This window comes from Idiotropiscis lumnitzeri, chromosome 18 (genome assembly GCF_059441095.1).
Source record: "Idiotropiscis lumnitzeri isolate Australia: NSW breed Sydney's pygmy pipehorse chromosome 18, RoL_Ilum_1.0, whole genome shotgun sequence".
In the NCBI taxonomy this organism is placed as follows: domain Eukaryota; kingdom Metazoa; phylum Chordata; class Actinopteri; order Syngnathiformes; family Syngnathidae; genus Idiotropiscis; species Idiotropiscis lumnitzeri.
In genome coordinates, this window is record NC_142408.1 from 5993800 (window position 1) to 6021584 (window position 27785).

The 27785-nt window shown below is 51.1% G+C and overlaps 4 protein-coding genes and 1 pseudogene across 7 annotated transcripts; 2 read left to right on the forward strand and 3 right to left on the reverse strand.

The window, feature by feature from the left end:
• The first annotated feature begins 214 nt into the window (after positions 1-214).
• LOC148319202 (multidrug resistance-associated protein 1-like) lies at positions 215-4315 on the forward strand. Its single transcript, XM_088282055.1, has 11 exons — positions 215-256; positions 689-868; positions 1142-1267; positions 1332-1543; positions 1842-1906; positions 2020-2198; positions 2279-2425; positions 2627-2785; positions 3353-3519; positions 3862-4056; positions 4190-4315. Exons 1-11 carry the CDS (start codon positions 215-217, stop codon positions 4296-4298), a joined length of 1581 nt encoding a protein of 526 aa, XP_088138181.1. The 3' UTR covers positions 4299-4315.
• A 1255-nt stretch (positions 4316-5570) lies between these two features.
• LOC148319203 (stanniocalcin-like) lies at positions 5571-6879 on the forward strand. The gene is made up of 4 exons (XM_088281532.1): positions 5571-5743; positions 5818-5960; positions 6202-6413; positions 6486-6879. The coding sequence occupies exons 1-4, from the start codon at positions 5599-5601 to the stop codon at positions 6784-6786; spliced, it is 801 nt and encodes a 266-aa protein (XP_088137658.1). The 5' UTR covers positions 5571-5598; the 3' UTR covers positions 6787-6879.
• Positions 6880-7036: 157 nt separating this feature from the next.
• Positions 7037-13152, reverse strand: LOC148319204 (fibroblast growth factor receptor 1-A-like; annotated as a pseudogene). Its single transcript, XR_015839795.1, has 16 exons — positions 12849-13152; positions 12026-12148; positions 11678-11859; positions 11485-11608; positions 11145-11332; positions 10929-11061; positions 10587-10783; positions 10181-10317; positions 9685-9806; positions 9497-9607; positions 9176-9366; positions 8827-8949; positions 8278-8348; positions 8045-8182; positions 7534-7639; positions 7037-7389 (listed from the first exon to the last, which is right to left on the reverse strand). The product of XR_015839795.1 is annotated as a fibroblast growth factor receptor 1-A-like (transcript).
• Positions 13153-15055: 1903 nt separating this feature from the next.
• On the reverse strand, positions 15056-21224 carry hpse (heparanase). Of its 3 annotated transcripts, XM_088281908.1 has the most exons (13): positions 20211-20357; positions 19519-20115; positions 18701-18822; positions 18384-18506; positions 18128-18301; positions 17743-17914; positions 17617-17664; positions 17336-17429; positions 17140-17246; positions 16144-16258; positions 15948-16072; positions 15731-15880; positions 15056-15396 (listed from the first exon to the last, which is right to left on the reverse strand). In XM_088281908.1, exons 2-13 carry the CDS (start codon positions 19719-19721, stop codon positions 15237-15239), a joined length of 1593 nt encoding a protein of 530 aa, XP_088138034.1. In that variant the 5' UTR covers positions 19722-20115; positions 20211-20357; the 3' UTR covers positions 15056-15236. The 3 variants fall into 3 exon arrangements, with proteins under 3 accessions (XP_088138034.1, XP_088138036.1, XP_088138035.1); XM_088281910.1 differs by lacking the exons at positions 19519-20115; positions 20211-20357 and adding an exon at positions 21153-21224; XM_088281909.1 differs by lacking the exons at positions 19519-20115; positions 20211-20357 and adding an exon at positions 18900-19506.
• helq (helicase, POLQ like) lies at positions 20713-27715 on the reverse strand. The gene is made up of 18 exons (XM_088281907.1): positions 27231-27715; positions 26449-26932; positions 25697-25875; positions 25418-25618; positions 25127-25199; positions 24949-25046; positions 24178-24276; positions 23927-24072; positions 23622-23861; positions 23382-23523; positions 23205-23309; positions 22731-22920; positions 22440-22597; positions 22275-22373; positions 22017-22190; positions 21612-21725; positions 21348-21482; positions 20713-21272 (listed from the first exon to the last, which is right to left on the reverse strand). Exons 1-18 carry the CDS (start codon positions 27252-27254, stop codon positions 21192-21194), a joined length of 2742 nt encoding a protein of 913 aa, XP_088138033.1. The 5' UTR covers positions 27255-27715; the 3' UTR covers positions 20713-21191.
• Positions 27716-27785: the final 70 nt, after the last annotated feature.

Below are 27785 nucleotides of genomic sequence, written 5' to 3' on the forward strand. Positions count from 1 at the left end.
CAACGTAGTTCGGTGACAAAGTAAGACGTCTTTTGCTTTTGCCTGAGCACACTGAAGGAAATTAGCTACAAATTGTGTGTGTGTGTGTCACATACATGACACACACACGTTATTTGGCACGACGGTGTGACAAAAGTGGAAGTGCTAAAAAGCAAAGTCAAAGCTGCGGCCGCTGAGAAATTGTTTTGAATTCCGTTGGGACGACACGAGAGCCATGGAGGAATTATGTCGACTCGGTGGTCTGGATCCCTTGTGGGTGAGTAGAACACGGGGCCAAAAAAGTTTGGGACGCAGGTCACGTGCGGGGGTCGTGGTCGTAATCGTCACCACTGAGTCAAGGAGCGCAAACGAGATCAACATTTTGCTTGATTTGGATTGATTTTGTCTTTGCCGTGAACATGCGCTCGAAATTTCAATGACAAATACTAAAAAAAAACAAAAACCTTCATGTTGTTTAATGCCCGTCCCATCTTTATGCATTTCCAAAGAAGACTTATTGAGTCAGTTGAGTAGTTGTGAAACTTTTTTTTTTTTATCCTTTTTTCCACTGCATTATACTGCCACCTGCTGGCAAAGTCACACACTGCAGAAACCGCTGGCACGAAGCTTTACATCCTTGTTGCGGCTGTGATACTTTTTAAACGCATGCGAAAAAATCATTGGCTGGTGCTGATTTGTTTGTCGTCAGGACTGGAACGTGACATGGTACACCAGCAATCCCGACCTGACCAAGTGCTTCCAACACACCGTCCTGGTTTGCTTGCCGTGCGTCTTCTTGTGGACCTGCTGCCCCCTCTACCTGCTTTACCTGCACCTGCGGCCACCGCAACCACCCCTCCCGCTCTCCTTGCTCTGCTGCACCAAGACGGTAAGATGGAAAAGCAGCTGTGCCACATGAGGCCTTCCCAAAATTCTGCAATCCAATTTTCACATCATCTGAGTTAGGCTGATACCAGTGGTTTTGGATGGAGTTTTCTTCTGTGTGTATGTGTGTCTATGTGGGTGGGCAAGTTATAATAGTCACATGATTCAAGAGGGGTAAGAATTGGGCCAGAAACGGGAAAAAAAATCCACGAATAATGTTGGGACGGGTTAATACTGTAAATCTAAACATTTTTCCATATGTGGCGCGTGTTTGCAGCTGCTAAGCCTGAGCCTGGCGTCATTGAGCCTCCTGGAGATTTTCTACCTCCTGGTGAAGAACAACGACGAGCTCCACAGTCACGCCGTCTTCCTGCTCGGCGCGCTCGTCCGATCGCTCACTTTCGTACGTCACGTCTGGCGCCGCCGCTGTGCCCGGACGCCATTTGAAAATGTCGTGCGCCCAGCAGGTTCTGTCCGTCGTCATCGTCCACGTGGAGAGAAGGGAAGGCAGCCGCTCGTCCGTCTTGCTCTTCCTGTTCTGGACTCTTCTGGTTCTGTGCGCGGTCCTCCCGCTCAAGGCTATTGTGGAGCAGATAGTTGAGCAGGTGACGAGGACTTCACTGCGGCTCGGGTTTCCCAGTGCCGAGTGCACAGATGGACTTTGTGATGTCCGAACTCGGTGTTTGTTATGGACAATCTGGGACAAGCGCAGGAGTCCAGTAACAGAACACCACTTGGGTTCAGATAGGGGGCGTCGTTCCTCACTCCGTCCGTCACTAAGCTTCCGTCAGTACCCACGTGGGCTCAGTCCGTCCCTCTCGAGGACAGCCATCATTTCCTCGCCAAATAAAGAAAAAACAATGTAATAAAATCGCTGACCAATGTCCTCTTCCGTTAGCATCTAACTAAAAGCTCTTCGGGAGACAAAGCTAACCGTGCTTCCTTTCAAAACACTTTAGTCTTTCTTTTCCGTTTAGTTTGCCGACCGGAAGCGGCCGTATCCGTAGCAACAACCGCGACGTGATGACGTCCCACTTTTTTCGTCAGCTGTCAAAACAAGAGCTGCAAAATGTTGTGTTCTGCGACAATATTCCATTGTCATTTCACTTCACAAAAAAAAAAAAAGTTTGTTTCTTGCTTTTTTCTGGTCTTTAGTCATCAGTCCGAGAACATGGCTTGGTTTCACCAGCTTGTTCCAGTCTCGCAGCGGATTTCCTTTTTTTGCCATGCAGGTGACAGGGATCCTGAGCTGGATCGTACGGTCCTGGACGGACGTGGAGAACAACATTGTGTCGGTGGAGCGAGTCCAGGAGTACGCGTGCACGCCCAAAGAGGTTTGCTTCCGCACCGCGCAATCTGCGACACGCGGCAGCGGTCCGACCCGACTCGCCCCAACCGGCTTGCGTCTCTTCAGGCCGCATGGCTCACGGAGAACACTCACCTCGCGGCTGAGTGGCCCACGACAGGTAGCATCCACTTTGAGGACTACGGGCTGCAGTATCGCAAAGGTCTGGACTGGGCCTTGAAGGGGATTTCGGTCAACATCCAAGATAAAGAGAAGGTGACTTTTGGAAACGTGTTCAGGCCCGCGGGCCGCATGCGGCATAGCCTTTTTATTTCACACGCAGCATTGCATCAAGGCGGCCATTTTGTCCAACTCAACTTCCTCACCTGAAAAGAATGCCGTCATTTTTTTTCAGCGTGGTGATCGCGGTTCAAGCGCTAACATGAACGCAAATGCTATCGTGACTCTTGTTGCTAGGTGGGCATCGTCGGAAGAACGGGAGCAGGAAAGTCATCCTTGGCTTTGGCAATTTTTCGACTGGTGGAAGCAGCCAGCGGGCGGATCGCCATCGATGACGTGGACATCGCTCAGCTTGGCCTTCGGGACCTGCGCTCCAGGATCACCCTCATTCCTCAGGTGGGCGTGGTCTGTACTGTTAACGCAACTCAGCTCACCGCCCGGCTGAGTGATGCAAATTGCAAATTTGACAAAACGATAGCGTTCCCACCTCATTTATTGGCCGACGGCATATTTCAATGCCGAAATGAATCAAAAGCAAAAAGTCCAAATGCTTAAAGACGGCACACATTTTTAGAGGATTGAGAAAAGCCATGTAGGCACGACGAGAACATGCAAACGGCACCCAGGAAGGCCGGAGCCGGTATCAAACCCTGCACCTCTGCACTGTGAGGTGAACCAGTCGTCCACCGAGCAACCCACCGGTGGACGCAAGCTAATCAAATTGCAACCCATGGTGAACAGGTCAGGACAGCTGACTTGGTGATGCAATCGTAAAAATTGTCGCGGTAGGGAACGAGATGTCGTTAAAATGTAGCTGGAGATCATTTTTTGCTTCCAATCAGTGTACTTTGTGCTGCTCCTTGTGACGCGTGAGCGTGGCTTGGCCACCTGGGGGCAGTACAACGCAGCAAATCGAAGACGCAGGTTCCGTGGAGTGACTGCTGCCTTTTGTCCCCTCCCAAGGATCCGGTGCTGTTTTCTGGCTCCCTCAGGATGAACCTGGACCCGTTTGACGACTGTTCGGATGAGGAATTGTGGCGAGCGCTGGAACTGGCCCATTTGAGCGGCTTTGTGCGAGCGCTGCCCCACAAACTGCAGCACCAGTGCTGCGAAGGAGGCGAGAACCTCAGGTGCGAACCCGCGTCGTGTCGCTGATGCCCAAAAAAAGTCGCCGCTCCATCGTTGGAGCTGAGAATTTGCTTTGCTAAAGTTCCTGCGGATCCTTCCAAAGTCTCATCTGTGATTTGAAAAGCAAAACCTAGAATCAATGTTGTAAAATCGTTCAAAATCTTAGCATGCGATAAATATGCTCCAAATAGTCTCAAACGTCAAAATAATTCTGGCCCACCTCTGAAAATACTCGGACAGCGTTGTCAGCAAAATGCAGCTGCTGTTGTGAGTCGGCCAGAAAAATCAGGCCCGCTCTGTTGTTTTCAAATTGTGTGCGTGTGTGTGTGTGCGCGTGCGTGCAGTGTCGGTCAACGGCAGCTGTTGTGCTTAGCGAGAGCGCTGCTGAGGAAAAGCAAAATCCTCCTTCTGGACGAAGCCACGGCCGCTGTGGACCTGGAGATGGACCAACTGATCCAGTCCACCATCCGCACTCACTTCGGCCACTGCACCGTCCTCACCATCGCGCACCGCCTCAACACCGTCTTGGACTGCAACAGGTCAGTGGACAGCACCACCTTGACTCCGCCCCACAAATCGCAACTGAGCAAGAAAAATTGCTGCGCAGTATTATGGCGCACACTGGTGCGTGCACAGCAGTGCGTGTTGAGCCTCCGTTTTGATTGACTGCAGGATCATGGTGATGGAGCGCGGCGCCATCGTGGAGGTGGACACCCCCGTGCAGCTCCTGCAACAGCAAGGACACTTCTACCAAATGTGCCACCAGGCCGGATTAGTCTGAGAGCGCACATGATGGGGCCACGCCCCCTTCCAGGCGACAAGCAACATTTGTCAACCAAAGAGTCTCTTGGTGCCCTCTCACAGAATTTACGCCGCTTCATTTTTCAAGGTCTTTAGACACACTTTTGCACGAATACAAAGCCGTGTAATTTATTCCGAAAGCCAGACGCCCCCACCCCTCAAAAAAAAAAAAAAAAAAAATGCACAGTGGAACAGTGCACAGATCGGTGTGTTTTTCATGTGTGTGTGCGCATTTGCCTGCGGGCGTGTTGCGCCTTCGCACTGACCCTTGAGCAGTACAGGTCGCCGCTTCCTGTTCCTGTTCCTGTTTGAGGCGCTGATAAGCCACGGCACCTTTTTTTTTCCACGATCACGTGACAAGCGAACGCGAGCGATCTTGAACTTTGACGTGCACGGGGTCGCATGCGCTGTGAGCGGCCAATTCATTAGGTACACTCACCTCGTCTCTCTGACGTCGACATGATTCCTGACACAGGCAAATTATTAGGAACAGCGTACTCTAATGTTCATCATCAAAGGTGTTGCGCAATAAACTCAAAAGCGTGTATTTTTTGTGTTTGTTCGTAGGAAGGTTTGTGAGTGCATGTGTTTGTTGGAGGTGCATTTGTCTTCATATCTGTCTGTTAATGTTCACGTTTGTTTATTTTGTATATTTTAGTCTGTGTACGCGCGTGACCGTGTTGTGGTTGTGTGCGCGCGTGTGTGTGCGTGTGTTAGGTGCCAATCTGTCTTTTTCCCAGTGACCATCTGACGTCAATTCAATGTCAAAAATCATTCAGTTGATGTTGAATTGACTTCAGATGCCCACTGGCGCGTGTGTGAGCGAGACTTTTGACGCGTGGGTGTTTTAGACAGTGTACATATGTTCGATTGGGTGTGTGAGTGACTGTGTGTGTGTCTTTAGGCGGCTTAAGTACAGGATGTAAATGTATGAATTTTGTGTTTGTGATTTTGTGTGTAGGGGTGCACGTGTGTGCGTGTGTGTGTTTGTATGCGTGTCCCTTTTTTGTGGTGCAGTATATGTGACCTCTTGTCGTGCGCGAGTATATGTGCGACTGTTGCGGTGTGTGTGCGCGCCGATGTGGTTGCGCTCCAGTGGACCAAAGGTACTCTCTCACGCACACGAACACACGCGCACACACAAACAACTCAACTCTAAAGGAACGTGAGCAGAATGCAAATGAGCGCCCGACGGAACATTCTTCGCTGGCTTCTTGCCGTGACGTCACCGCGGGCGTCCTACAAAGGGAGCGCTCACGGGCGGCAAAGCTTCATCGAAGATGATGTGGCACTCATCGTGGTCTTGTCGTCTCCTGGTTGCGGCGGCGGTGGCCGCGGCCTCGGCGTGGTGTTTGGAGCCACTAGCCGAGGAGGACGCGGCGACAGCGGTGTCGCGCCGCGCTCGCTTCTCTTCCAACAGTCCCGGTGAGCCAACGAGCCAAGTCGGCGAATTGCAAACTCGTGTTGCGCTGATCATTTCCGGTTTTCGTGCTCGGCAGCGGAGGTGGCGCGCTGCCTGAACGGCGCAGTGGCTGTGGGCTGCGGTTTCTTCTCATGCCTGGAAAACTCAACTTGCGACACGGACGGGATGCACGAGATCTGCGAGCTCTTCCTGCACGCCGCCGCCACCTTCAACACCGAGGTGACAAACAAAACGAACCCGAGCACGAGTTGTAAACACTCACCTTCATTTCAATTAGAAGATCCTTATTTCCTAACTTTAGTTTGAAACCAAACTCCTCCTTCCAAACTTTCATTTGAAAGCCCACATGAAAAGTTTCTTAATTTAAAACCCCGACCTCTTTTTTTCAAACGGTGAACAGCGCCTTGACTGAGTGCGTGCGTGCGTGCGTGTGCTTGCATTGGCGTTTGTTGGCGTTTAGGGCAAGACGTTCGTGAAGAAGAGCCTGCACTGCATGGCCCAGGGCATCGGTAGCAAGGTTTTCCAGACCATCCGCCGTTGCAACATCTTCCAGAGGATGATCGCCGAGGTGCAGGAGGAATGCTTGGTGGCGCACGACATTTGCGTCGTGGCGCGCGAAAACCCGCAAGCCTTCGCCGACGTGGTGCAAGTGCCCACGCACTTCCCCAACAGGTTGCCGCGCCTTATTGGAGTCGTCGCACACTCAATTGCAAGTATATAACGCGTGCGTGTGCGCGTGCGCAGGTACTACAGCACGCTGCTGCAGACGCTGCAGGCGTGCGACGAGCAGACGGTGGCGGCGGTGCGTTCGGGCCTACTGGGGCGTTTGGGCCCCGACATGGAGACCTTTCTGCAGATGGTCCAGAACAAAGAGTGCGAGGCGAATCGGGGCGCCGCCCCCTTCGACGACCCGTCCGGCTGGAGGAACGTGCCCGTCTTCAACGTGCAGCCCGGCTTCCGGGGTCGTGACCCCACCCACCTCTTCGCCCGCAAGCGCTCGGTGGGCCACCAGGAGGAGGCGTCGCCCGCCGGCACGCTCCGGTAGACCCGGTCCAGTCTTTCCTTTCCTCTTTCTGCTAATTTATGCGCTGGCGAGCGGCCAGCGTGCCGGACACGTGGCGTCGCAGTGCTACTTTTGTCTTTTGTCCTCCAAATAAAAAACATGATGCATTCAGATGGCCTTGGTGTGATCCATATGAACGTCCCACACCAGCCACCAGAGGGCGCAAAAACACAGCTCTTTGGATATTTGCAAAAGAAAATTAAATCCTGTAATATATTTTTATCATTTTTTGGTTTTGTTTATATTCACAATTCTTGACGATATTTACACACATTATCAACAACAAACGGGGCAGCTCAGAGGTGGGCAGTGCAGAAGTCGTGGGTTCGATCCCGGCTCCGGCCTTCCTCTGTGGAGTTTGCATGTTCTCCCCGTGCCTGTGTGGGTTTTCCCCGCGTACTCTGGTTTCCTCCCACATTCCAAAAACATGCATGGCTGTGTTAATTGGAAACTCTCTCAGCATCCTTGATGATAACGATGACAATGATGACAATCCAGGAGCGCATCCATGTGGAGTTAGTGGAGGAGGGGCAGGAGCCCAGCGGAGAATTCTGGATGAGGGGGGGCGGACAAGTCCAGGTAGTCCTGGGTGCAAAGTCAAGTTGGTCACCATGATGATGCTAAATGCTAACTAGCTAACAATGCAACAACAGAAGTGGATGGTACGTTGCAAATGACCATCAGCAGTGCTGGCATCGTTGGCTATTAGTTAGCAATGCAATGGGTTACCTGCTTGGCTAGCGCAGCGAGCACCGCGTCCAAGCGCCGGACGAGCGTCGGGAAGGTGGGCCTGCGGGACGGGACCGCCTGCCAACAGTCTTGCATCATCTCGTAGCTGACAGACCACAGGAAGAGAATCTTGGATATGCATAATAAAGACCCACGACATGGCCGTCGACGAAATATTCCTAACTCAAGTCATGCGAATGAAACACTCTCACATGCAACTAGAACTTTCTAGTTTTTTTAGGGTTTTATGGTTTGAAAGTAGGGTTTCAAACTTGGGCTAGGGTTTGGAAGTAGGGTTTCAAATTAGGGTTACAAATGAGAGTTTCAAACAAGGGTTAGGTTTCCAAACTAGAGTTAGGGTTTCAAATGAGGGTTTTAGTCCTGCAAGATTTCTTCCACACGTAGCAAACAACTCTCTCTTGCTCGACCACACCCCACTGAAATGTTCCGGCAGGTTCTACTGACAAACGCTTGCGTGCACGCTGGCAACTGCTGGCCAGCGGCTACTCACAGCTGCGGCGTGCAGCAGCTGGGCTTGTCCATGCGGTGGTCTTCCTTCAAAAGTTTGAAAAGATCCTCCACGGGAACGCCGGGATACGGCGACGCTCCTAGTGTGAAGATCTCCCACAGAAGGATGCCGAAAGACCACCTGCGCAAAAAAAAAAAAAGAAAAAAAAAAACGCTTGGATGCCAAACGTCCACATCACATCTACCGAGCTTTGGGACGCTCGTTGCGACACTCACACGTCACTTTGGTGCGTGTAGACGCGGTCAAACAAAGCTTCGGGCGCCATCCACTTGACCGGCAAAGGACTCTGAAAAACAAAAAAAAACAAGAACTGGACTGCTTTGGTGGTTCTGGTCTCTTCTCGGCTCAAGAGTGGTTTGGTCAGTTTGTATTGTTCTGGTTTGGTCTGGTCTGAACTGGACTCGGTTGGTCTGATCTGGTTTGGACTGACGGTTCACTTCTGGTTTGGGTCTGGACCTTTGTGGGCTGCGCAATTCGGTATTATTAAACTATTCTGATCTGCTCTGCTCCGAATCTGGTCTGCTCCAGTTTGAACTGGTCTAGCCTGTTCTCCTTTTCCTGGGCTGTCCGAGAACCGACTGTTCTGGTCTGTGTTGGACTGTTCTGACCATTCTGCTGTGACGAGACTATTTGGGTTTGGATTGTTCTATTCTTTTTCTAGTCTCATCTAGACTGTCCTGGTTCGATCTGTTTTCATTAACTTGGTTTGTCCTGTTGGAGTCTGGACTATTTGGTTCTGTTCTGGTGTGTGGGAGACTTCTCACATTGGTGGTCTTCTTGTAGTAGTCCACATGGTGCACGTCTCGGGCCAGGCCGAAGTCTGCGATCTTCATGACCAGGTCGTGCGTGACCAGAACGTTGCGGGCCGCCAAGTCTCTGTGGATGCACTGAACAAAGAAGAGCAGAGAGCAGACGCTCATTCGGGGTCTTTGGCGACGCCTTCAGGAGAAAGTCCATTGGACCAAAACAAAGACTTTGGAAACACAGGAATAAATCTGACAAGTTATGCCTCTCCAGATTTCACCAGGGGTCTTGATGAAATCGGAGGCTGCCACTCTTGGCAGCAGTAAATGTTGGCGGCCGCGTCCAATGTTGACGAGGTCATCCAATCACCTTCTTCGATGCCAGGTACGCCATTCCTCGGCCCACCTGGTACGCCGCCGACACCAGCTCCTGGAGATCAATGCTGCCCTGCGGCACCTCGGCCGAGCGGCGCCAGTACTCTGAATCGGGCGGGCGGTGCGCACGGAGATGCTCCCTGAGGTTCCCCCGGGCGGCGTACTCCACCACCACGTACAGCGGCCCTGCCCAGCAGAACACCACAAATCACACAGACGCCGTCTTGTCGCCACTAAGAACCGAGCCAAGTCACCTTGAGGCCAGGTTAGGTTAAGCATCTCGGACAAAAGCCGTTGGGCTTGACGACCGTCTCACCGTCGCGTGTGCAGGCGCCAATCAGGTTGATGATGTTCTTGTGGCGACCGATCATCTTCATCATCTCCATCTCTGAGACGAGGTCCATCAGGTCCTTGTCGCCGGCATCCGCTGTTCGCCACGGGAAGCGGACATCAGGTCGGGACCACGCACAGCAGCGGCGAGCCACGAGTTCAGCCAGCGCTCACCTTTCAGCATCTTCACCGCCACCTTGGTGACGCACGACGGACGCTCCTTGTCCATGCCGACGAGCTCGGCCAAGGCCACCTGCCCAAAGCAACCCTCGCCCAGCGGCTTGCCCAGCGTCAGCCTGCGGACAAGAAGGTGCCGCACCCTAAGTCCCCCCTGAAAGCGCACAACCTCTCCCACCGCTTCTCCGGACACTTCATTATCGTGTAACAAGCCTTTCAAGCATCTGGAAATCCAGACCAATCAGTTAGAGCAGAGGTCCTCAACCACCGGGTCGTGGCCCGGTCCAAAGTACCACACAAATACGGCCATAATGATCAGCGGGCACAGCGTTGGTGGCCTCGGGTATGAACAGACAACATCCACATTCAGACTCTTCAAAAAAGCTAACCGGCTAATGCTAACAAGCTATTTGGAACGCGCCGGAGTATCCGGAGAAGACCCGAGCAAACTCTAAACAAACTCCACATATAAAGCAGCGTACGTGTCACTCACCTCTCACGAGGAAGTTCCCACTTGAGGTCGTAGGGCTGCTGGTAGTCGGCGGACGCGGCAGTTGTCGCGCCGGCCGGACGAGACGGACACATGGAAGACATCTTGGAGAGGCCGGACGACGCAGACGCCAGAGACACCTATGAGGGACGCTGTTAGCATGGCGAGCTACGTGGGGCAGTCAATGGGGGGCATTATTATTATTTTTTGGGTCAATCAGATAGCAGATGTGTTGCCATGGAAACATAAGCTGACAAGCAGGAAGCAAGAAAAGGAGGTCTGGCGAGTACCAGGTAGTCAATGTCCACGTTTCACACGGACAGACGATGGCGGTCAAGTGCTAACGTGCGAATATATGTTGTGATTAAGCAAGTTCGCATCATCTGCAAGCGCCAACGGCGGCCGTCACCTGTTTCTTGAGCGCCACGCTCTTGGCGAGCTTGTGGACGGCCAGCTGGCTGCCGGCGGTGGCGGCGCCCTTCCCGGTGGCGGCGCACAGTTTACAGATGACGGCGGTGAAAGTCAACGTGGCGGCAATGAAGAAGCCCACGCAGTAGAAGAAGATCTGAGCGTAGCTGCGAGAAAGCGGTAGGCCGGAGGGCGGGCCTGGGGAACAGAGCATGAATCAGAACACGGCGACGCCACGGAGGAAGACGGAGGTCAGGCGCCATCTTGATTTCAGTGATGACTAGAGGCGAGACGAGAAAGGGGAGGAACGAGAAGACGAAGAGTCGGACGCAGCTCCGCTTACCCTCCAGAACGGTGAGCCAAGCCGATTGGTGCGAGACGCCCACGGCGTTCTCAGCTACGCACGCGTATTCGCCGGCGTCGGCGGTGCTCACGTTGAGCAGCGTCAGGAGCTGCGGGTCATCGTCCGATGCCACCTGAACCGATGCAGACATAAAAGCCTTTTTGGTGATCCAAGTCAAGTGAAACGAGAAGCGGGTGTCGGCGACGTGCGTGGCACCTTGATGACGGCGCCATCGGGGCGTTGGTGGGGCGCGACGGTGCGGCTGCCGTTGTCCACTTTGATCCACTGCACGTGAGGCTGCAGGTCGCTGAAGACGCTGCATGCAAAGCGCACACGGGCGCCCGCCACCGCCGTCTGATTGGCTGGGAGGCCGGCCTGGAGGAGGGGCCGGTGAGTGAGGCGCTCTGAGGACGGACGGACGTTACTTGGAGGCGCTCGTCATCCGTGATGGTGTGATCTGGCGGCCACGTGATGCGGGCCCTTGCTCATGTGATCATGTGACACGTTTGCAGGCGTTGAAAGTGTTTTCGGAGGCACGGTAATCATGCGATCTTACCCACGACGTCGAGCACAAAGCGGTGTTCAATGCGTCCGTGTGTGTTGTGTGCCACACACGTGAAGTTTCCTTTATCGGAGGGCAACAGCGTCTCCAGGGTGAGCGTCCACGTGCGTTGTCGGATCTGAAGTCAGTCGCTCAGTCAGCGGCGCGGCGCGGCGCGGCCTGCGTCCGCACATCAGCGCGCACTCACCTTGACGCCGCCGAGTCTTTGCAGTTCTCTGACATCCTCTCCGTTCTTGTACCAGTCCAGCGTGGGGGTGGGGCTTCCCGTTGCCCGGCAACGGAAGTTGACCACGTGACCGGCGGGATGGACGTAGAGCGTCTTCATCTTGCCGGGAGACGACCAGCCAGGAGGCGACGCCAACAACGACGCTAAACGGGAGAAATGACGAGTAGAACGTCGTCGATTCGTGGAAGACGTTGGAAGGATGCGCGGGAAGACGCAGCAGGAGGAGATGAGGAAAGAGGAGGAGAAAGAAGTGGCCAAGGAAACGCAAGAGGAGGAGGAAAATGCGGAAGGTCAGGAGTCACGACTCACGTTGTTGCTGCTCTGGCGTGTTTTCCTTGCTGCTCGTCACGTCACCGGCGTGCTCGTACTCCTCCGATGACGACTCATCTTCATCATCCTCCTCATCCTCAGACGACACGGTCGCCTGAGCAACTGAGAGGACGAGCGCAAATGTCGACACTAGTTTCCTGCTTTTTGTTTGCTTCTCTCATTTGACTGTGATGACCAATCCTTGCTCATAAGGCGGCTTCAATCTCAAAATGGAGGAGGCGCGCACGCACCCACACATTGTTCATGAGTCTGGACGGGAAGTCCCGGCGGGCTAACACCCATCTGTCAAAGAAGTATCACAAACGCTTTGGAGAAGTTTCACAAATGTTCGCAGGGCCTGCAACATATTCGTGGACTTGTCTCCACAGCTTTTCATAAACAACGGAGGCGAATAGCGCCACCAGGTGTATCGGAGCATTTTTACGAGATGCTCAGTTGGCATCAATCCATTATTCTGGAATTGATTTGCCTTAACTTGATGAGCAGCGCAGCCAAACAGGTGTTAGGACCCGCCCACCAAACTTGACACAAAAAAATTCACAAAACACTGCAACGTTGGACCAGAAAATAATTAATTAAATCCAGATATAATAATTCTTATTATTTAATTAATGACACGTGAATTTATTTAATTCCACATTTAATTAATGAATGAAGTAGTTAATTAATGACACTTTTATTTAATCATCTAAGGGTGCATTTCTTTACAACAATTTTAATCAAACGTGGTGTGTTTATTCATTAAATTTTGGCAATTTCAGTCAGCGTCACGCCACATGTAAAACGAATGCAAGAGTCTCACCTGCGGCTGAGCCCTGGTAATTGGCGGAGGGGCGGGGCCGCGTCACCGGAAGTAGAACCATCAGCACCAACGGCAGCAGCAGGAGCAGGCGGCTCCACGGCGCCATCTTGTGTCCAATCGGTGTGCGCGTGCCACTTTTCTTGCACACGAAGCCCAAATCAGTAGTTGTCAGCCAATCACAGGGCACACAGAGATAAAGACGAAGAACCACCCGTGCTCACAAACACACCCAGAGTGTCCAATCAACCGAGCATGCATTCTTTAGGAATGTGGGAGGAAACCATGCAAACTCCACACATGAAGGCCGCAGCCGGAATCGAACCCACAACCTCTGCACTGTGAGACGGACGGGCCAAAAAGTCGTCCACCGTGCCGCCTCCTGAACAAATACGTCAGGCCACGCCCACACATTTCCGGAAAGCCAATCGGAAGGACAGTGGGCGCAGACATGAAGCGGGGGACGGTCACGCACACAACAAAATATCCGCACACACGCACGCGCGCGCACACGTTAAACTTTAGACATTCGTTTTCATAAACAAATTAACAATTGCAACAATTACGTGCTGTTTGTCTCTCGTTGCCAGACCGTCGTCCAATCAGCTGCCACGATGCGAGGCGCGTGCGGGACGACCAAACATCCACGTGCGCTTTTCTGTGTTTCGCTCCCTTTTTTTTTCTTGTCTCGCTTCACTCGAAGTTGGTTTTCGTCTTCATCATTCGCGACCGACTGCAGTGCTAGGATGGAGAGCGCGCGCGCGGGCGTGCGTCTGTGGCGTGGCGTGCACGAGCGCCACCTCGAAGGAGGGGCGATTTAGCAATCCATAAACGATTTACTTCAAACGAGTGGAAATTCCACAAGAAAAGAATAACTAAACAGGCACAAATTCAACTCACTGAAAAGTTAAAATTGAAATAAAATGAGTTTGTACATATTGGAAAAGGAGTATGAGGTCAAAGTTTTTCTTCCTATACCCGATATAATTTTGACAATATGAACTAATGCCTCTGGCGTTGCAAAGGCTTTCAAATTCCACAATAGGATTTGATTCCTTTTACATATTTTAGACGTTATAAATAGGCTAGCTAATTGGTGAGAGACGACACCAATTGCTCTCTCTCTTTTTTGCAGTATTAAGGAAGAGTGGATGCGCTAAAGTCTTACGTGTGTTGCCTCAGTAATTTAGGTCAGCAGTAATACAAATCAGAACAGCAGCAGTAAAATGACATGTTACTTGTGAGACTAAACTGTGCACTAGTTGACTCCTCAATGTTACTTTTGAGACTCTACAATTCGACTGGCAAGGCAGCGTCATTTCACCAGCACATTTCACACACAAGGCAACTCAATGTGCTTCACAAAACCTCCAAGCAGATGCAACTGGTGAGTCGTTGCGATCGTACGGGCTGTGCGGGCTGCAAAATGCACAAGTTTAATCTTTGATACAAGCCTACTTACAGACAGAACCAGACTGCCTCGGATCCACGAAGGCCGGCGCTACGACTCAATTGCTGATTCATTTCGTATCCTGTTGAATGCTCGCTTGCTCCGTCCAGCCTTTATTAAAGTTTTCCAAAGTTTTGCATTTAGCTCTGTCGGGTTTTGGACGTTTTTGTATTTTTGACATACTATTGTGATCTGAGCAACAATTGCAGCATGAGCGATGTCTACCAGTTGTTCGTTCAGAGCAAAAAGTTCGCCAACGAGTTCAAAATTGCCCGGCGACGAGAAAAGTACTGGCAAACATTTGTGACCTTGGACGAATCCATGAACGTAGATTTTCTATCTCTAATATATAAAACAAGCGAGCATGTGTCACAGTCTTGTGTTTGTCGGGAAAGCTCATGCGCACGCACGCGAAACAGCCGCCTCCCTCCGCGCACACCCACGCCACAAACATTGGAATGTTGTCGTGCACGCGCATGCCGGCTTTATTTGGACTCGACCGCACACAAAAGGTTGTGTGATTCAGTTAGGAGTCAATTGATGTTTCCTTTTTTTTTCCTGATACGATGTCCCATTGCCATTTTCTGCTTCATTTTGTGGATTATTCCAAAACATTCATTAAAAAAAAAAAAAAAAGAGAAAATCCAGCCATATTGCAGAAAGACTGGGCACTTGACCCTTTTTTGCCAGTCAGTCCCCCGCCCTCACAGAGAATGATTGTTGCCACAGGTCACCACCATCAATAAATGTGTCAATCGGCCACTGGTCAAGCTTTTATTATTTGGATGAAATGTCATCCAATCTTCTTGTTCCTCCTCGTCACATTTTGTGTTTGTGAGCTCACTCCTTGCTCGGCAGGCCAACGCAGAACAAAACGTTTGTGTTGTTGAGCGAGTCAAAGTGCGTGCTTGGTCTCACGAAAATGAAAATGATGATGATGGTCAGGCAGCGCAGGCGGCGCGTCGCGCGTCCACGAAGACGAAGAAGGCGAGCGAGAAGGCGGGAAGGCCAATGTGCTCCGAGGCCACCAGGTGGCGTGCTTCCAGCTCGGGAAGGCGCAAACCCGACAACGCCAGCGGGACGCCGTTCAGCCTCACGCGCCTTTGCCGCACAAAGCGCAACAAGAACACACACACGCCCACCCCCACACACACACGCATACAGACACACACACAAAAAACAAGAAGTTGCACAACAATACAACAAATGTCTCCATACATGCCAACGCAAAGTTTGGAATTTTGAAAAGAACATAAAAGTGGACTCCCACTCCCAGACACGGGCGTTCCGTCCCAGGGACATGTTTGGGGGAGGGTGTCGGAGAAGCCAACCTCCGTTTTTTGGGGGCAAAGAATTTGGGGAGGAGGGGTTTGAAAAATGTTCCGTCTCCCACCAATCGCGAGCAGGCCACCACAACGCGTTGGCGTTCACTCACCTGGACAAAAGTCCGTCCCAGCCCGGTCGGTCCGACTGCAGCACGAACGCGTCCACGTCGCCGCCCCTCGCCAACCACCTCGGTATGCTCACGTCGACGGCCATTTTATTGAGGTTGAGGGCAATGAGTGTGACTGCGCCCTCACTGTACCTGGTGGGAACTCGACACAATGTTAGCGTGCTGAGGCGCTGGCGGGGTTAGGTCAAAGGTGAGCTACCTGGGCGTGGCGGCGCAGTGCAGGTACAGACGAACGCGGCCTCTTCCTGTCTGCGCCGAAAAGTTGCCGGCGCGCAGGACGCCGCGGCCCACCACGTGTTTGTGAACAAGTGTCAGCCAAAAGTCCTCAAAAGACAAAAAGGACTCAGGTGGGGAAGCGGGAGTCGAAAAAAGCGGCGATGGCGAAGAGCACTCACAGGAAGCGGATCCAGACGCTCGTCCAGAAGGTGATACGCTCCAGAGCCAATCAGAACCTGCCGCATGACCACCGACACGCCTCCTTTGGCCGCCACTCCCAATTTGTCCAACCACCTGAGCGACCGGCGGGTGACAGACGTGATGCTAATTGGCGCCAGCGACAAGGAATGCGCTCACCACGCCAGCATGCACACACGAGCGCTGTTGCGGTTAGCTTGTCTCATACCGCTAACAAAACAAAGCTGATGAATCAAAGAATTATTTTGATACGCTTTGGCCCACGCCTCCTCTCCACTCACATTCCTAGCAGCATGATTCGCGTTTACGAGGAAAGATGAGATGACGTCGACCGAGTTGGATGTGTAATTGTGAGATGCACGTTACTCATTCAAGCGCGTGATCGGTGTGTTGCTAACGAGCGCTAACCCACAACCTCGTGCTCCCCGCGCTAACACAAAACCGCTAACTCTTATCTTGAATCCCCACGCGACCGCTAACTGCCGCTAACCAAACGGAATGTGCTTCCCGAGCTAACACAGTTAACTTAATCTTATCTTGCATTAACTTGACACGCATTGAGATTTATGATTGTGACTTACGAAGAATCTTGTGAAAGATTGTCAGAAAGCACGCGTGATCGTTCAACCGATGTTGGTTGGAATGTTTCCCCCACGCTAGCTTGACACAAAGGCTACTTTTATCTTCTGCTCACGTCGCTGATGATGATGCGAATGTGTTATTGGGATTTCTGACAAATGATTGGCTCATGTTGACTAAATCTGAAGGATAATTGTAAAAACACACGCGAGCAGTGTTTATTTAACTAGCGCTACACTCACACAATTAATTAGTTAATTATCACGGTCGCTTCCGACAATAAAGATTTGGATTACAACTGAAAGAAAAATGATCAAAATCGTCTGATTGGCCAATTTTCAAATGGCCGCTATCGGCCAATGAAAAACCTGCGTTTAATATCTGTGGGCGCGGCTCACATGAATCCTGCCGCAAAGGTGTCGGAGAGGCCCACGGCCCCGCCCCCGTAGGCCGAGCTGGTCTCTCCCAGCCACACGGGTTTCCCCGGAGACACGCGCCTCACTTCCTGCGCACAGGGGAAGACGCACGTGAAGACGCGTTGGCTCACGCAACACGTGCACGCACTTGCACGTGTCGCGAGTGCCATGGACTCACCTCGATGACTAGTTTGGTCTTCAGCACCAGCGAGTCCAGAACTTTAGGATCCAAAAAGTCGTCCAACGACGTGTCTCGACCGTTCACGCAATAACTAGCAAATTTTATGTGGTGAGTCACATCACGTCATGTCATGTATCACGTTTCATGTTTGATGTGTTACGAGTCCTGTTATGTCGCGTGCAGCCCGTGTAACGTGCCATCGAACATTCCATGTAATGTCTAATTTGTCGAGTGAGATCATTCGTCACTTGGCGGGTCATTTAACGTGACCAACTCACTGGTGCCACGTGCAGGCGTCGATGGCGTCGGCCCCGCTGTGCAGGAACCTGCGGCGAGACAAAAGGCCACGGCCAGTCGAGTCGAGTCGATCTGATCGAGTCATCGCAGTTTGGAATTGTTCTGACCCGTCCAGCAAGTCCAGCGTGCGTTCTCGGGGCTGGCCCACATCAGGTCCGTAGAGGCGCGCGCCGCGTTGCAGCGGCGACTGTGACATCATCTCCCGCAGACGTGTGAAGTCCCGACCCAGTTGGTCGCCGCTCACACGAAGCCCCGCCTTCTTCTCAAAGCTGTTTGGTTCTGAAGGTTGAACATGAGTTTGCAGGGTCGCCAGCTGCTTGCTGACGTGAATTAGCTTCCCGCACTAAGCTAAGCTAAACTAAGCTAAGATAAGCAAAGCTAAACCATCTGGCTACTGTATCAGGCAAGAACAGGAAGTGAAATGCGAGGTCAGGGAGCAACTCATAGGGCTGAACTGGACGCAATAAGCGGCGACGGCGGCAGGAAGAGTACCATTGCCGAGCTCCCACGAGAGTTGATAGCGCCGTTCCTGGCAGTAGCGTAGCAGCGCTTGTGCGTTGCTGGCATTCCAGCTATTGTCAACGTTCCTGAGCAGCGCGTTGAGTCCGAAGATGAGATCCAACCCGGACGCGTTGGCAAAGGCGTGTAGCTCATCCAGTGTGCTTTCTGCCCAGCCCAGCAGCAACAACAACAACAGGAGCAAGTGAAACGCTTGTTGGCACAAGTAGTAGCACGCCACTGACGCTACCTGTGAACTTGACGTGCCGATACTTCCCCCTGGCATCTTCTTCGGCGAGCCGCCGTTGTTGTTTGCGCCATTGAGCCAGCAGATGCTCCTCCCACCAACCCGCAAGAAGTTTGGGCTGTGACCCTGTAATGTGGTTAGCATAGCATACTAGCAATGACATCAGCAAATATTTTGTTGTTTGGCCAAGCTGAGCTAACATGGAATTTTTGTTAAAATGTTCATGAGAAGGGGAACAACTGTTGCTATGTTAGCATAGATGCTAGCCCCGCTGTCAAGGTGGATGCTGATTGGCTGATTTATTTGATTGTGACTCCAACCTCTGGGTTTGCTTGCTAGAAGCTTCGGCTGGGGCTGGAACACCATGAAGTCCTGCCTGGTTCCGCCAAAGCGGACAAATGCCGGAGACAATGCCTTGGCCAAAACGCGTACTTTGGGAGAGCTGGTGGGGAAAAAAAATAAACTTTCTATATTCACAGCAATACACACTAAGAGACATGAACGTGAATCAATCCTCACTTTGGGTCAGCAACCTTTATAATACATTTTATATTTAAATAATTATTTTGTGGTCCTGCCTTGCAGCATTTCATGAATTTATCTGTCAAACTCACACATCAATCTTTGGTGGGTTGGCCTTAACACCTGATTGGTTACGCTGCTCATCAAGTCAAGGCAAATCAATTCCAGAATAATGGATCGATGCCAACTGAATATCTCGAGAAAACATACATTGCTTTGAATACGCAAGCAAGGCAACTAAATCGGGTTATTGTTGGTATTTTAATAAATGGCGTTGATTTATTTGATTCCACATTTAATAAATGAAACATTTAATTAATGACAAATTTCAAATGGGGCATTTGTTTTTCTGATTTATTAAATTCCGTATTTAATGAATGAATGATACATTTAATTAATTAATGACTATTTAAATAAAAAAATTCATGGTGTATTTATTTATTTAATTTTGGCACTTTCAGTCCTCCACAACTTTGAGTTAATAATCCGGAAAAAATTGTGACCGAAACAAGGCTCACCGGACACAATCAGAACATCCGGGACAGCCGAAGCAAGAACGCATAAATGGCTAGACGAGCGGCAATTGGTGTGCTCGTGTCACGTGTGGTACTCCGACCTGAGCAAGCGCATGAATCTTTCGTCTTCCGCTAGACTAGCGTCGATAGTGACGGACACGAAGTTGGTGTCCACTCGGTGCACCAGCTGGTCCAGTCCCGGTCTCGTTCCCCTCCGTCGGGCGCGTGCCTCGATTGGGCTCCGGAGCGCGCACAGCACACACAGCGCCCAAAACGGGCGCAAATATCCCGCCAATTTCGGCATGCTTGCTCACGTCCTGCCTGTTTGCTGCGTAATCGTGTGCGTGCGTGTTTGTGCCCACGTTTCTGACTGAGGCTGTAGCCCCGCCCCTGACGTCACAACGTAAACGTTTGTATTAAGCGGGAAGCGGCCATTCTTTTTGTTTACTCTGTTTTTTAGTTTCACTTGCCTGAGTTTAAGCATGGCAATTCTATAATAGGTTTGCATGTCAAAATTACATCACTACTAGAATGCTCCCCACTAAAAGACTCGTAGTGAATTAGTTTTTTTTTCTTTTTGGAGCTCTGCTTGTTTTTTTCTTCTTCACAGTAGGAAGGCAAGCAGGTCAATGTCGTTTGTCAGTTCTGTTGTCAAAAACGCCGATCGCCACCAAAATGCAAATCTTGTCCACTTCACCCTGCGAAAGTAGAAAAGTGTTTTATTGACATCAAACTTGAGCGCTGTGATCAGCTCCACCAAATCCCAAATCGCGCCGATGGCTTCTTCGCTTACAAAGACTTGCAGCCAATTCATGAAGCTGTCAGCGTCGCGCTGCGAGTGGGCGTCGATTTCGGATAAACTCCTACCTGACGAACCCTGGAGGGTGGTCTTTTTGAAAGTTAGCTGCTCCTTCCGTCGTTGTCTTTCAAGTCAGCTGCAGAAAGGCCAATAATCGTCTTGTGACGTTTTCAGATGTTGAAGTAGAGAAGTCCACATAGATATCAATGACTTTGAATGGAGCAACGGTGATTGGTCACTGGCGTCACTCCCACTAAGACATTAATGGAGGAGAAGGGGCGTGGCCATATCCTGATTTCCTATGGGGCGTTTTAAGGTCCTTAGTTTTGTACTGATTTCTTCAAGACAAATTGATCAAATTGAAAATGCACGTTAATATTTTTCTGATAAAATACAGAAATTGAGCTTATTGAAAAATGGACCATCCTGACTGACAGAATGATCCCTTTATTTTGAATTGATATTGTCACATTGAGTCTCACATTTGTAGACAAGAAAGATTCAAAAGATTTTATTTGCACTTTATTTACTTCAATGTTCTATAAATGCTTAAGCTTCGTTTACGATGATGTAACTAAAGCGCAGTGTCTGTTTGTGATTATTGTTCACTTTCAAATTTAATCATACATTACTAAAAATATATCTGTTCTCACGCGCCAACATTTATTTTTGTGCCGCCCACGTACACACAAACTGCACCGCAGCTAAACACACTTTTCATTTTACATTCACACACTGATGTGCAACCACACACACGCACGCACACACACACTTTTATTTCCAACTGACATTTATTTTGTTAGCGACATATTTGATAAGTGTACTTGTGTTTAAAAAAAAAAGTAAAATCTATAAAAAAGGGTGCTCGTTTGTGTTTGGGGTGTGTCCTTTCCTTCCAATCCTGGACAATCTTAGTGCAATAGCAACTACGCTAACCTGACTCGAGGACGTGCGGTTGTCATGGAAACACGTCATTCAGTCCGGCAGGTCAGGCGGCCTGGTGAGCAGATGATCCACTTCCTGTTGCAGAGCGTCCGCCTTCTCGTTGAGCAACATCTGAAACGCAGATGGCGGTTACGCAAGCACATAGCACGTAGCGCAAGTCCAAGCACGCTAACAGGCCACACCCACTTTGGCTGAGGCCACAATCTGATTGGCTTGTTTCCGGCTGAGGCGCTCCACCGTCCTGACCAGCAGGGAAGCGTTGGCATTGGCCAAGTGCGTCAGCGTAGTGTAGCCGGCGGCGTGAAGCTGCTTGGCACGAGCCTGTTCGCACAGAAACGCGCACAGGCGCAACAACACACACGCACACACACACATACAACAGCACACACACACGTGATTAATGGGTTTGTGGCCGTTTTGGAAGCGTGTGCGTGGAGAGCGCGCAGTGACCTCCATGACTCCCGCCACCTCCATTAATGGGATAAGCTCCGCCTTCACGCAGTAGCTGAGGCGTCGCATCAGCGCTTCCAACAGGGAACAGTACGGCCACAACGTTTCCAGCTCCTACGCACACACAAAATAAAACTGGTTTTGTGTGTGTATTTACTTGTCTTCAGGATGTGAGTGTGTTGTGTGCTTTTGTTGTGAATTGTGCGTCTTTGTTAAGTGTGCGTTTTTTTGTGGATTTGTGTGTTTTGTCTGCCGTTTGTGGGTGCGCTAATTTGCTTCTAAGCGTTTGTATGTACGCTTGTGTGAGACTTTATGTTGTGTTTGTGTGTGGGATTTCGTTGCCGTCTGTTTTTTGTGTGTGTGTGTGTGTGTGCGCATGTGTTATGTGTGGGCTTTGAGTGTGACCTGCGTGAAGTGTAGCACGCAGGAACAGAAGGCAGCGGCGGAGGTGAGCAGAGACTGGACGAAGCCGCGACTGAGATGGAACTTTTGGGCGACGCCCCAAACGTCGCCGTCCTTCAGCAGCGACATCAGAACCAACGACAAATACACACGCTTCACCATCGACATGTTAGCACTCTGTATACACACAGACACACACACAATATGAGTGTATCATGCCGGCCGTGTTAGTGATTTAACGTCGTCCGTGGCAACCTTGACCTTGTTGACGCTTTGTCCAGCCGCCTTCCTGGCCACCAAACTTTCTGGAACGCCCACCATCGCACACATTTTCAGCTCTGACGATGACAACAAGGACATCTGCCACACAAAGCACCTCCACGTCACCTTCATGACCTTGCGTGTGTGTGTGCATGTGAGAACGACCTGCGTGTAGAAGGTCATCCAATCTGGCGTGCAGGCGGCGGCGAGGTCGTACGGGGTCACCAGGATGATAAGGTGCAGAAAACTGTTGAGCAGAAGGCCCTCCAGGCCTTGCTGGAGGTCCTGGTAGAGAATTTCACTGTGGCTCACGTCTACGCAACCTGCACACCCACATTCAGACCACGTGCACATCCACGCGTGCACACAACCAACCACATCACTTTAAGCTCACTTGCTCACACCGTCGATTGGCTAACGACTAGCATCTTAAAGCATTCACAAACAACAAAGTACCTTTAAAGGTGGCCCGGCCCAAATGAGTCACCTGCAAGTTGCCGGCTTGCACATGCAGAAGACCTTTGACCTTGAGGAGATCAACGCCCTCCCGCAGGACATCCTCCAGACGCACAGCAGCCCGCTCGCGCTGCACAAACAGCAGCGTCCCGCGCACAAAGTCGTCCAGATGCTCCACGCGCGACGCCACCTGACGCGCAAGCCACACGTCAAACACACTCACGGTGATACAAACTCGCACACTTGCTTGTGCACATTCATACACGCAGACACACACAATTACACATCACAACAATACAAACGCACATATGCGCACACATATAAACACACAAAAATGCACATATTTCTACATACTAGCAAATACAAAGACACAAAAACAATATATATATATAAATATCGACACACACACATTTTTATATAAAGCATAAGTGTAGTATAAATACACAAGTACACATACACACGGGCGGACTTTACTTTTAAGCCAACGAGGGAGAGGATGAGGCCGAGCAGACTTTTGCGGTCATCGTCGAGGAGGCGGCTGTAACAATTCTCCACGGGGGCGCACAACAGCGCCTTGGCCTGAAAGCACGCACACACGTAGTAAGGTGACAGAAAGCGAGGACGCCAGCTCACGGGAAGCCACGGACGGACCTGGTGCCGCTGCGACTCTTGCAGAATGAGGATGCTCTCTCCCTCGCTGTCCAGCCCCGCCCGCCCGGCGCGACCCGCCATCTGCTTGTACTGACTCGTCTTCACCGCGTCCCGCGCCACCAGCGGCGAGCGCACGATCACCCTGCGGACAACATGACATCGTGATCACGTGACATCAGATCAGCCAGGTAATCCTGTCATCAAGGTGACATCATCATCATCATCATCATTTGGGCTAACCTTCGCGCAGGTAGGTTGATGCCGGCGGCCAGCGTGGACGTGCACGTGATGAGGCAGAGGACGCCGGCGGCGTAGGCGTCCTCCAGCAGCTTCCTCTCGTCGCCCGTCAGACCGCTGTGATGGTAGGCCACGCCCAGGGGGACCGTTTTCCTCAGGAAAGGGCACACCTGACCCTTCCCACACTCCTTCAGCTCACGCAGGAGCACCTCCTTGTCCTCGTGCCGGTGTTGCAGGAAGTCCCTGGGGAGGAGGCGAGGAGTCGGAGGTCAGGGTCAAAGGGCGCAAGGCGGCAAGCGCGGCCTCACCGTTTGAGGTATTTGCAAATCATGACGGCCACGTTCTCGCAGTTCTTCTTAGTGGGGCAGAAGAGCAGACAGGAATGTTTGGGGATGACCTCGGTCACCAGCGCAATGATGTGGTCCGGGTCCACCTTCTGCATGGCGCTTGAGTACTACACACACACACACACACACACACACACACACACACACACACGCACAGGCACGAACAGATTTTACACATCTGAGAAGAACACGCAAGACTGTGCGGCGCACACCTTCACGTCCATGCGACGGCACAAGCGGAAACACTCGTCCTCCTTGGGGTCCACCTCGTAGATGCCGTCGCCCAGTTTCACGTACTCCTTCAGACGCACCTGAACGCGTCACGGAAAAGCGAAGCAAGATTTTAAAGGAACCATCTTGGGCCAGCATCTCAAGTCACGTTGGCTGCTTTGGAAATGACTCGCTGTCCTGCTCTTGTACACAAAAATGACACATTGGATCTTCATGCAACAATTTGGAACGGTCATTCAAAATGCCATTCACATTTGTTCATTTCCATCCCTTTAATCAAAAAGAGGTCATTCTTTGAAAGCGTCAGTGTCAAAAACGCACCCACATGGATCACATTCCGTTGATCAAAAAATATTCAAAAGGCGAATATGCAAAAAGTGCACTTATTTTCTTTCAAGTTCTTTTTTTCCACATCTCGGTACCCTTGTGGTCATGACCCTCCGGCCTTTAAAAATAATTGGCGAGCCCCCGATCCCCCCATCAAAAAAAAAGCCTCCATGCATGACACCGTCGCAGGAAGAGGTTAATTTAAATATCATTGTTTGTGTGTGGTCCAATGGGACGAAACAAATCAATAAATAAATAAATGATTAGCCGAGCCAATTTGGCCTGCGACTTAGCAACCTTGCCACAATTCGTAAGAATATTTGGGGAAGAGCGATTACAGAGTCAGAAATGAGCCGCTGTTCCACACGCAGTGACTGCAAGCTGATTTTTTTCAGAACTATCGAGGACCACCAAATAAGACTCACCGGTCGAAAGTCGTCGTGGTAGTTTTCAGCCTTGAGGAAGGTCTGCAGCTCTCCGATGTTGCCCAGAGTGGCGCTCATGCCGATGATCTGCGTGTTTTCTGCCGCGACAAAGTGTAAGCAAAAAGTGTGATGACGACATCGCGGTGGCGGGGGCGACGACGGCAGCGGCGGCACTTACGACTGAGATGCAAAACTTTGGCCAAGGTCATTTCCAGCAAAGCGCCTCGACTGCCCTCGCCGAGCATGTGCAGCTAAACAGGCACAAAAAAGAGCAACGTGGGCAATATTGTATTTGTAACTTGCTCCAAAAAATAATAAATCACCCATTTTATAGTCAAAGGAAAAATATGAGTATCAAAGTCACAAATGTACTTGTTTTGTCTGCTTCTTGGTCAGGAAGCGCCGCTGCGTGCAAGAATTTTGGTCCTTGCTACTTGCGTGCCAGCTGCATGGCCGCTCGTCAACTCACCTCGTCCACCACCAGCAGGCCGACACGCGGCAGCGCGTCCTCCTCGATGAGCGCGTTAACGAGGGCGTGCGCCTTCTCGATGGTGGCCACGTACAGCGAGCGCTGTCCCCTCCTTTTGACGGGTGGGAACCTCCCCTTGCTGCCGGCGTACTCCTCCACCAGGAAGTCCAGTTCCAGGCCCAAGCCCGCCAGCCCTCGGACCTTCGGGGTTTCGTCGGCACAACTTTAAGAAGTCCCACCGAGCCGGGCCGAGCCGGCAGCTGCGCTTGCGGCCTTTACCTTCTCTTGAACGAGGGCCACGTATGGCAGGACAAAGATGCAGTTGCTGTTCCTGCACAGCAGCTCGCGGATCATCAGCAGCTCGGCCACCAAAGTTTTGCCGCCGCTGGTGGGAAGCGTGTAGATCAGGTTCCTCCTCGCCGCCACGCAATCCAGGCGCAAACACGTCTCCTGCCATGCTATCACCCACGCACACACGTTATGGCTCAAAATGTAAGCGACCGTTATGTCATGTCACACGTGAAATCATGTGCTGCTGTGTCATGTGATGCGTTCCGTCATTTCTTGTGATGTCGTCGCCTTTAACGTCATAACACTTACAAGTGTGTAGGTCACGTGTTCTAACTTGCTGTGGTGTCAAATCCTGTGAGGTGACAGCGTGCGATCATTTATTGACCCTGTGAGGGAAATTAATGTGACGTCAGTTGATGTCAAGTCATGTGACATGAAGTTGTATGATGTCATGAAATGTGGTTGTCTCATGTTGCGTGTTTCCATGTCATGTGAGGAGCATGTACATGTGGTGTCAAGCGGTGGGTGACATCTCGTGATATGATGGCATGCGTCTCATATCTTTTGATGCAAAGTCAATCAGTCAATATCAAGTCATATCATGTTCTATGACGTGGTGTCATGTGACATGATGCTACGTGATGACATGTCATGTCATATGACATCAGGCCACATGTAGTGATATGGTGCGATCGGTTGTCATATGAAGAGATGTTCTAAGTCATGTGATGCCGTGTCACCGTAAAGGCTGCCGATCCCCCTGAGCGTAAAGAGGAGGTCTTTGACTTTGGCGGGCAGTCCAAAAAAGGGTCCCAGGTCGTTGGCGTCCTCGCGGGCAGCTTCCACGGCTCGAACAGCGTCACCGATCTCATCGCTAAGCACCGCCTCTTTCATGGCCGCAGAGCGGGAGGGGCCGGTGGGCGCCGCCGCGTTGCATCGCATCATCTTCTTCACGCGCTCGCTCATGCTTTTCCTCGACGCACTGCCGTGTTGCTTCCTGTCGTCCAGCTTTCCGGGAGGGTCGGAGCTTCTGTGCACTTTGCGCCTCTTGGGTTCCTGCCCATCAGGTGGCGAATCCTCCCGCGCCGCGTCCACGAAAGAGTTGGCAAGGAAGCGGTCATCCCCGGCGGCCGCCATAGTGTCGGCCTGCTCCAGCTTGGCCAGCAGCGACTCGTCTTCCAGGAGACTGTCGTAGTCGCCGAACAAGTCGTCGCTGTCGCTGCACTGATGGACGACATTGACATGTCATGACAATTTCATTTTCATTCCCTTGCCACACCCAGCAGGCCAAGAAGCACAGACAGTCTTGCCATCTTCTTTTTGAACAATTACTAGCAACATCCACGTGTTCTTTTTTTTTAAAAGAACATTTGCACCTCAAATACATTTTTGTCATTGTTGCAGTTCAGATCAGTGTTAGTCATTTAGTTTTCTGCCTCCTTTTTTAGCAACCTTATCATCACCTGGTCTATTAACAGACAGTTCAGCGATACATTATTCATTCAAACCCAAGCGGAATTACCTCCAGCTGCTGCTTGTCATCCATGATGATGATGATGATGATGAAGCCCTTCTTACTATAAAGTCGCCCTTCCTTTCCTGATTTTTGTTTTCCTTAAAAAAATAATATCATCCTTCCGAGTCCTCCATGTGCACATGACCCACCAGAAGCTCCATGCTACAAACAAAGCACGCTAACGCTGCCAACACGAATTATAACAAATTATTTGTTACTTTCATTTGTATCGATCTACGCGCGAGATGACAGTCTAACATCGTGCAGACACACAATCGATGAACTCGGCATTTAAAATCAAAAGAACACTGTCACGGGTTCAAACTGTCTTTGGTAACACCACTTTGCTGTCGTTAAGATCACCAAAAAGCCGCAATACATCCCGAAAGCAGCACGGAACCTTCGTAAAAAAATATGCACATATTCGCGTAGTCGGGAAATTGGACGTTTTGGTAAAATGCATCAAGTTGTTCTGACAAGCGTGGGTGACGTAGTGGCTCATTTCCGGGCTCGTTTCGCGGGGTGGTCACGTGCTACCTCGATCGACAAACCAGTCGGAAG

What these genes read in the sequence shown, in the direction of transcription:
- LOC148319202 (XM_088282055.1), top strand. Translation starts at nt 215, where the DNA reads ATGGAGGAATTATGTCGACTCGGTGGTCTGGATCCCTTGTGG. An exon ending in GTGGTCTGGATCCCTTGTGG is followed by an intron (nt 257 to 688) that starts GTGAGTAGAACA and finishes GTTTGTCGTCAG; the next exon opens with GACTGGAACGTGACATGGTA. An exon ending in CTTTGTGATGTCCGAACTCG is followed by an intron (nt 1,544 to 1,841) that starts GTGTTTGTTATG and finishes TTTTCCGTTTAG; the next exon opens with TTTGCCGACCGGAAGCGGCC.
- LOC148319203 (XM_088281532.1), top strand. Translation starts at nt 5,599, where the DNA reads ATGATGTGGCACTCATCGTGGTCTTGTCGTCTCCTGGTTGCGGCGGCG. An exon ending in CTTCTCTTCCAACAGTCCCG is followed by an intron (nt 5,744 to 5,817) that starts GTGAGCCAACGA and finishes CGTGCTCGGCAG; the next exon opens with CGGAGGTGGCGCGCTGCCTG. An exon ending in CCCACGCACTTCCCCAACAG is followed by an intron (nt 6,414 to 6,485) that starts GTTGCCGCGCCT and finishes GCGCGTGCGCAG; the next exon opens with GTACTACAGCACGCTGCTGC.
- hpse (XM_088281908.1), bottom strand. Translation starts at nt 19,721, where the DNA reads ATGCCGAAATTGGCGGGATATTTGCGCCCGTTTTGGGCGCTGTGTGTG. An exon ending in AGATTCATGCGCTTGCTCAG is followed by an intron (nt 18,823 to 19,518) that starts GTCGGAGTACCA and finishes TTTCCCCACCAG; the next exon opens with CTCTCCCAAAGTACGCGTTT. An exon ending in CACTGCGCCGCCACGCCCAG is followed by an intron (nt 15,881 to 15,947) that starts GTAGCTCACCTT and finishes AGTTCCCACCAG; the next exon opens with GTACAGTGAGGGCGCAGTCA.
- helq (XM_088281907.1), bottom strand. Translation starts at nt 27,254, where the DNA reads ATGGATGACAAGCAGCAGCTGGAG. An exon ending in GCGTGCTACACTTCACGCAG is followed by an intron (nt 21,726 to 22,016) that starts GTCACACTCAAA and finishes GTGTGTGCGTAG; the next exon opens with GAGCTGGAAACGTTGTGGCC. An exon ending in AGGTGGCGGGAGTCATGGAG is followed by an intron (nt 21,483 to 21,611) that starts GTCACTGCGCGC and finishes CTGTGCGAACAG; the next exon opens with GCTCGTGCCAAGCAGCTTCA.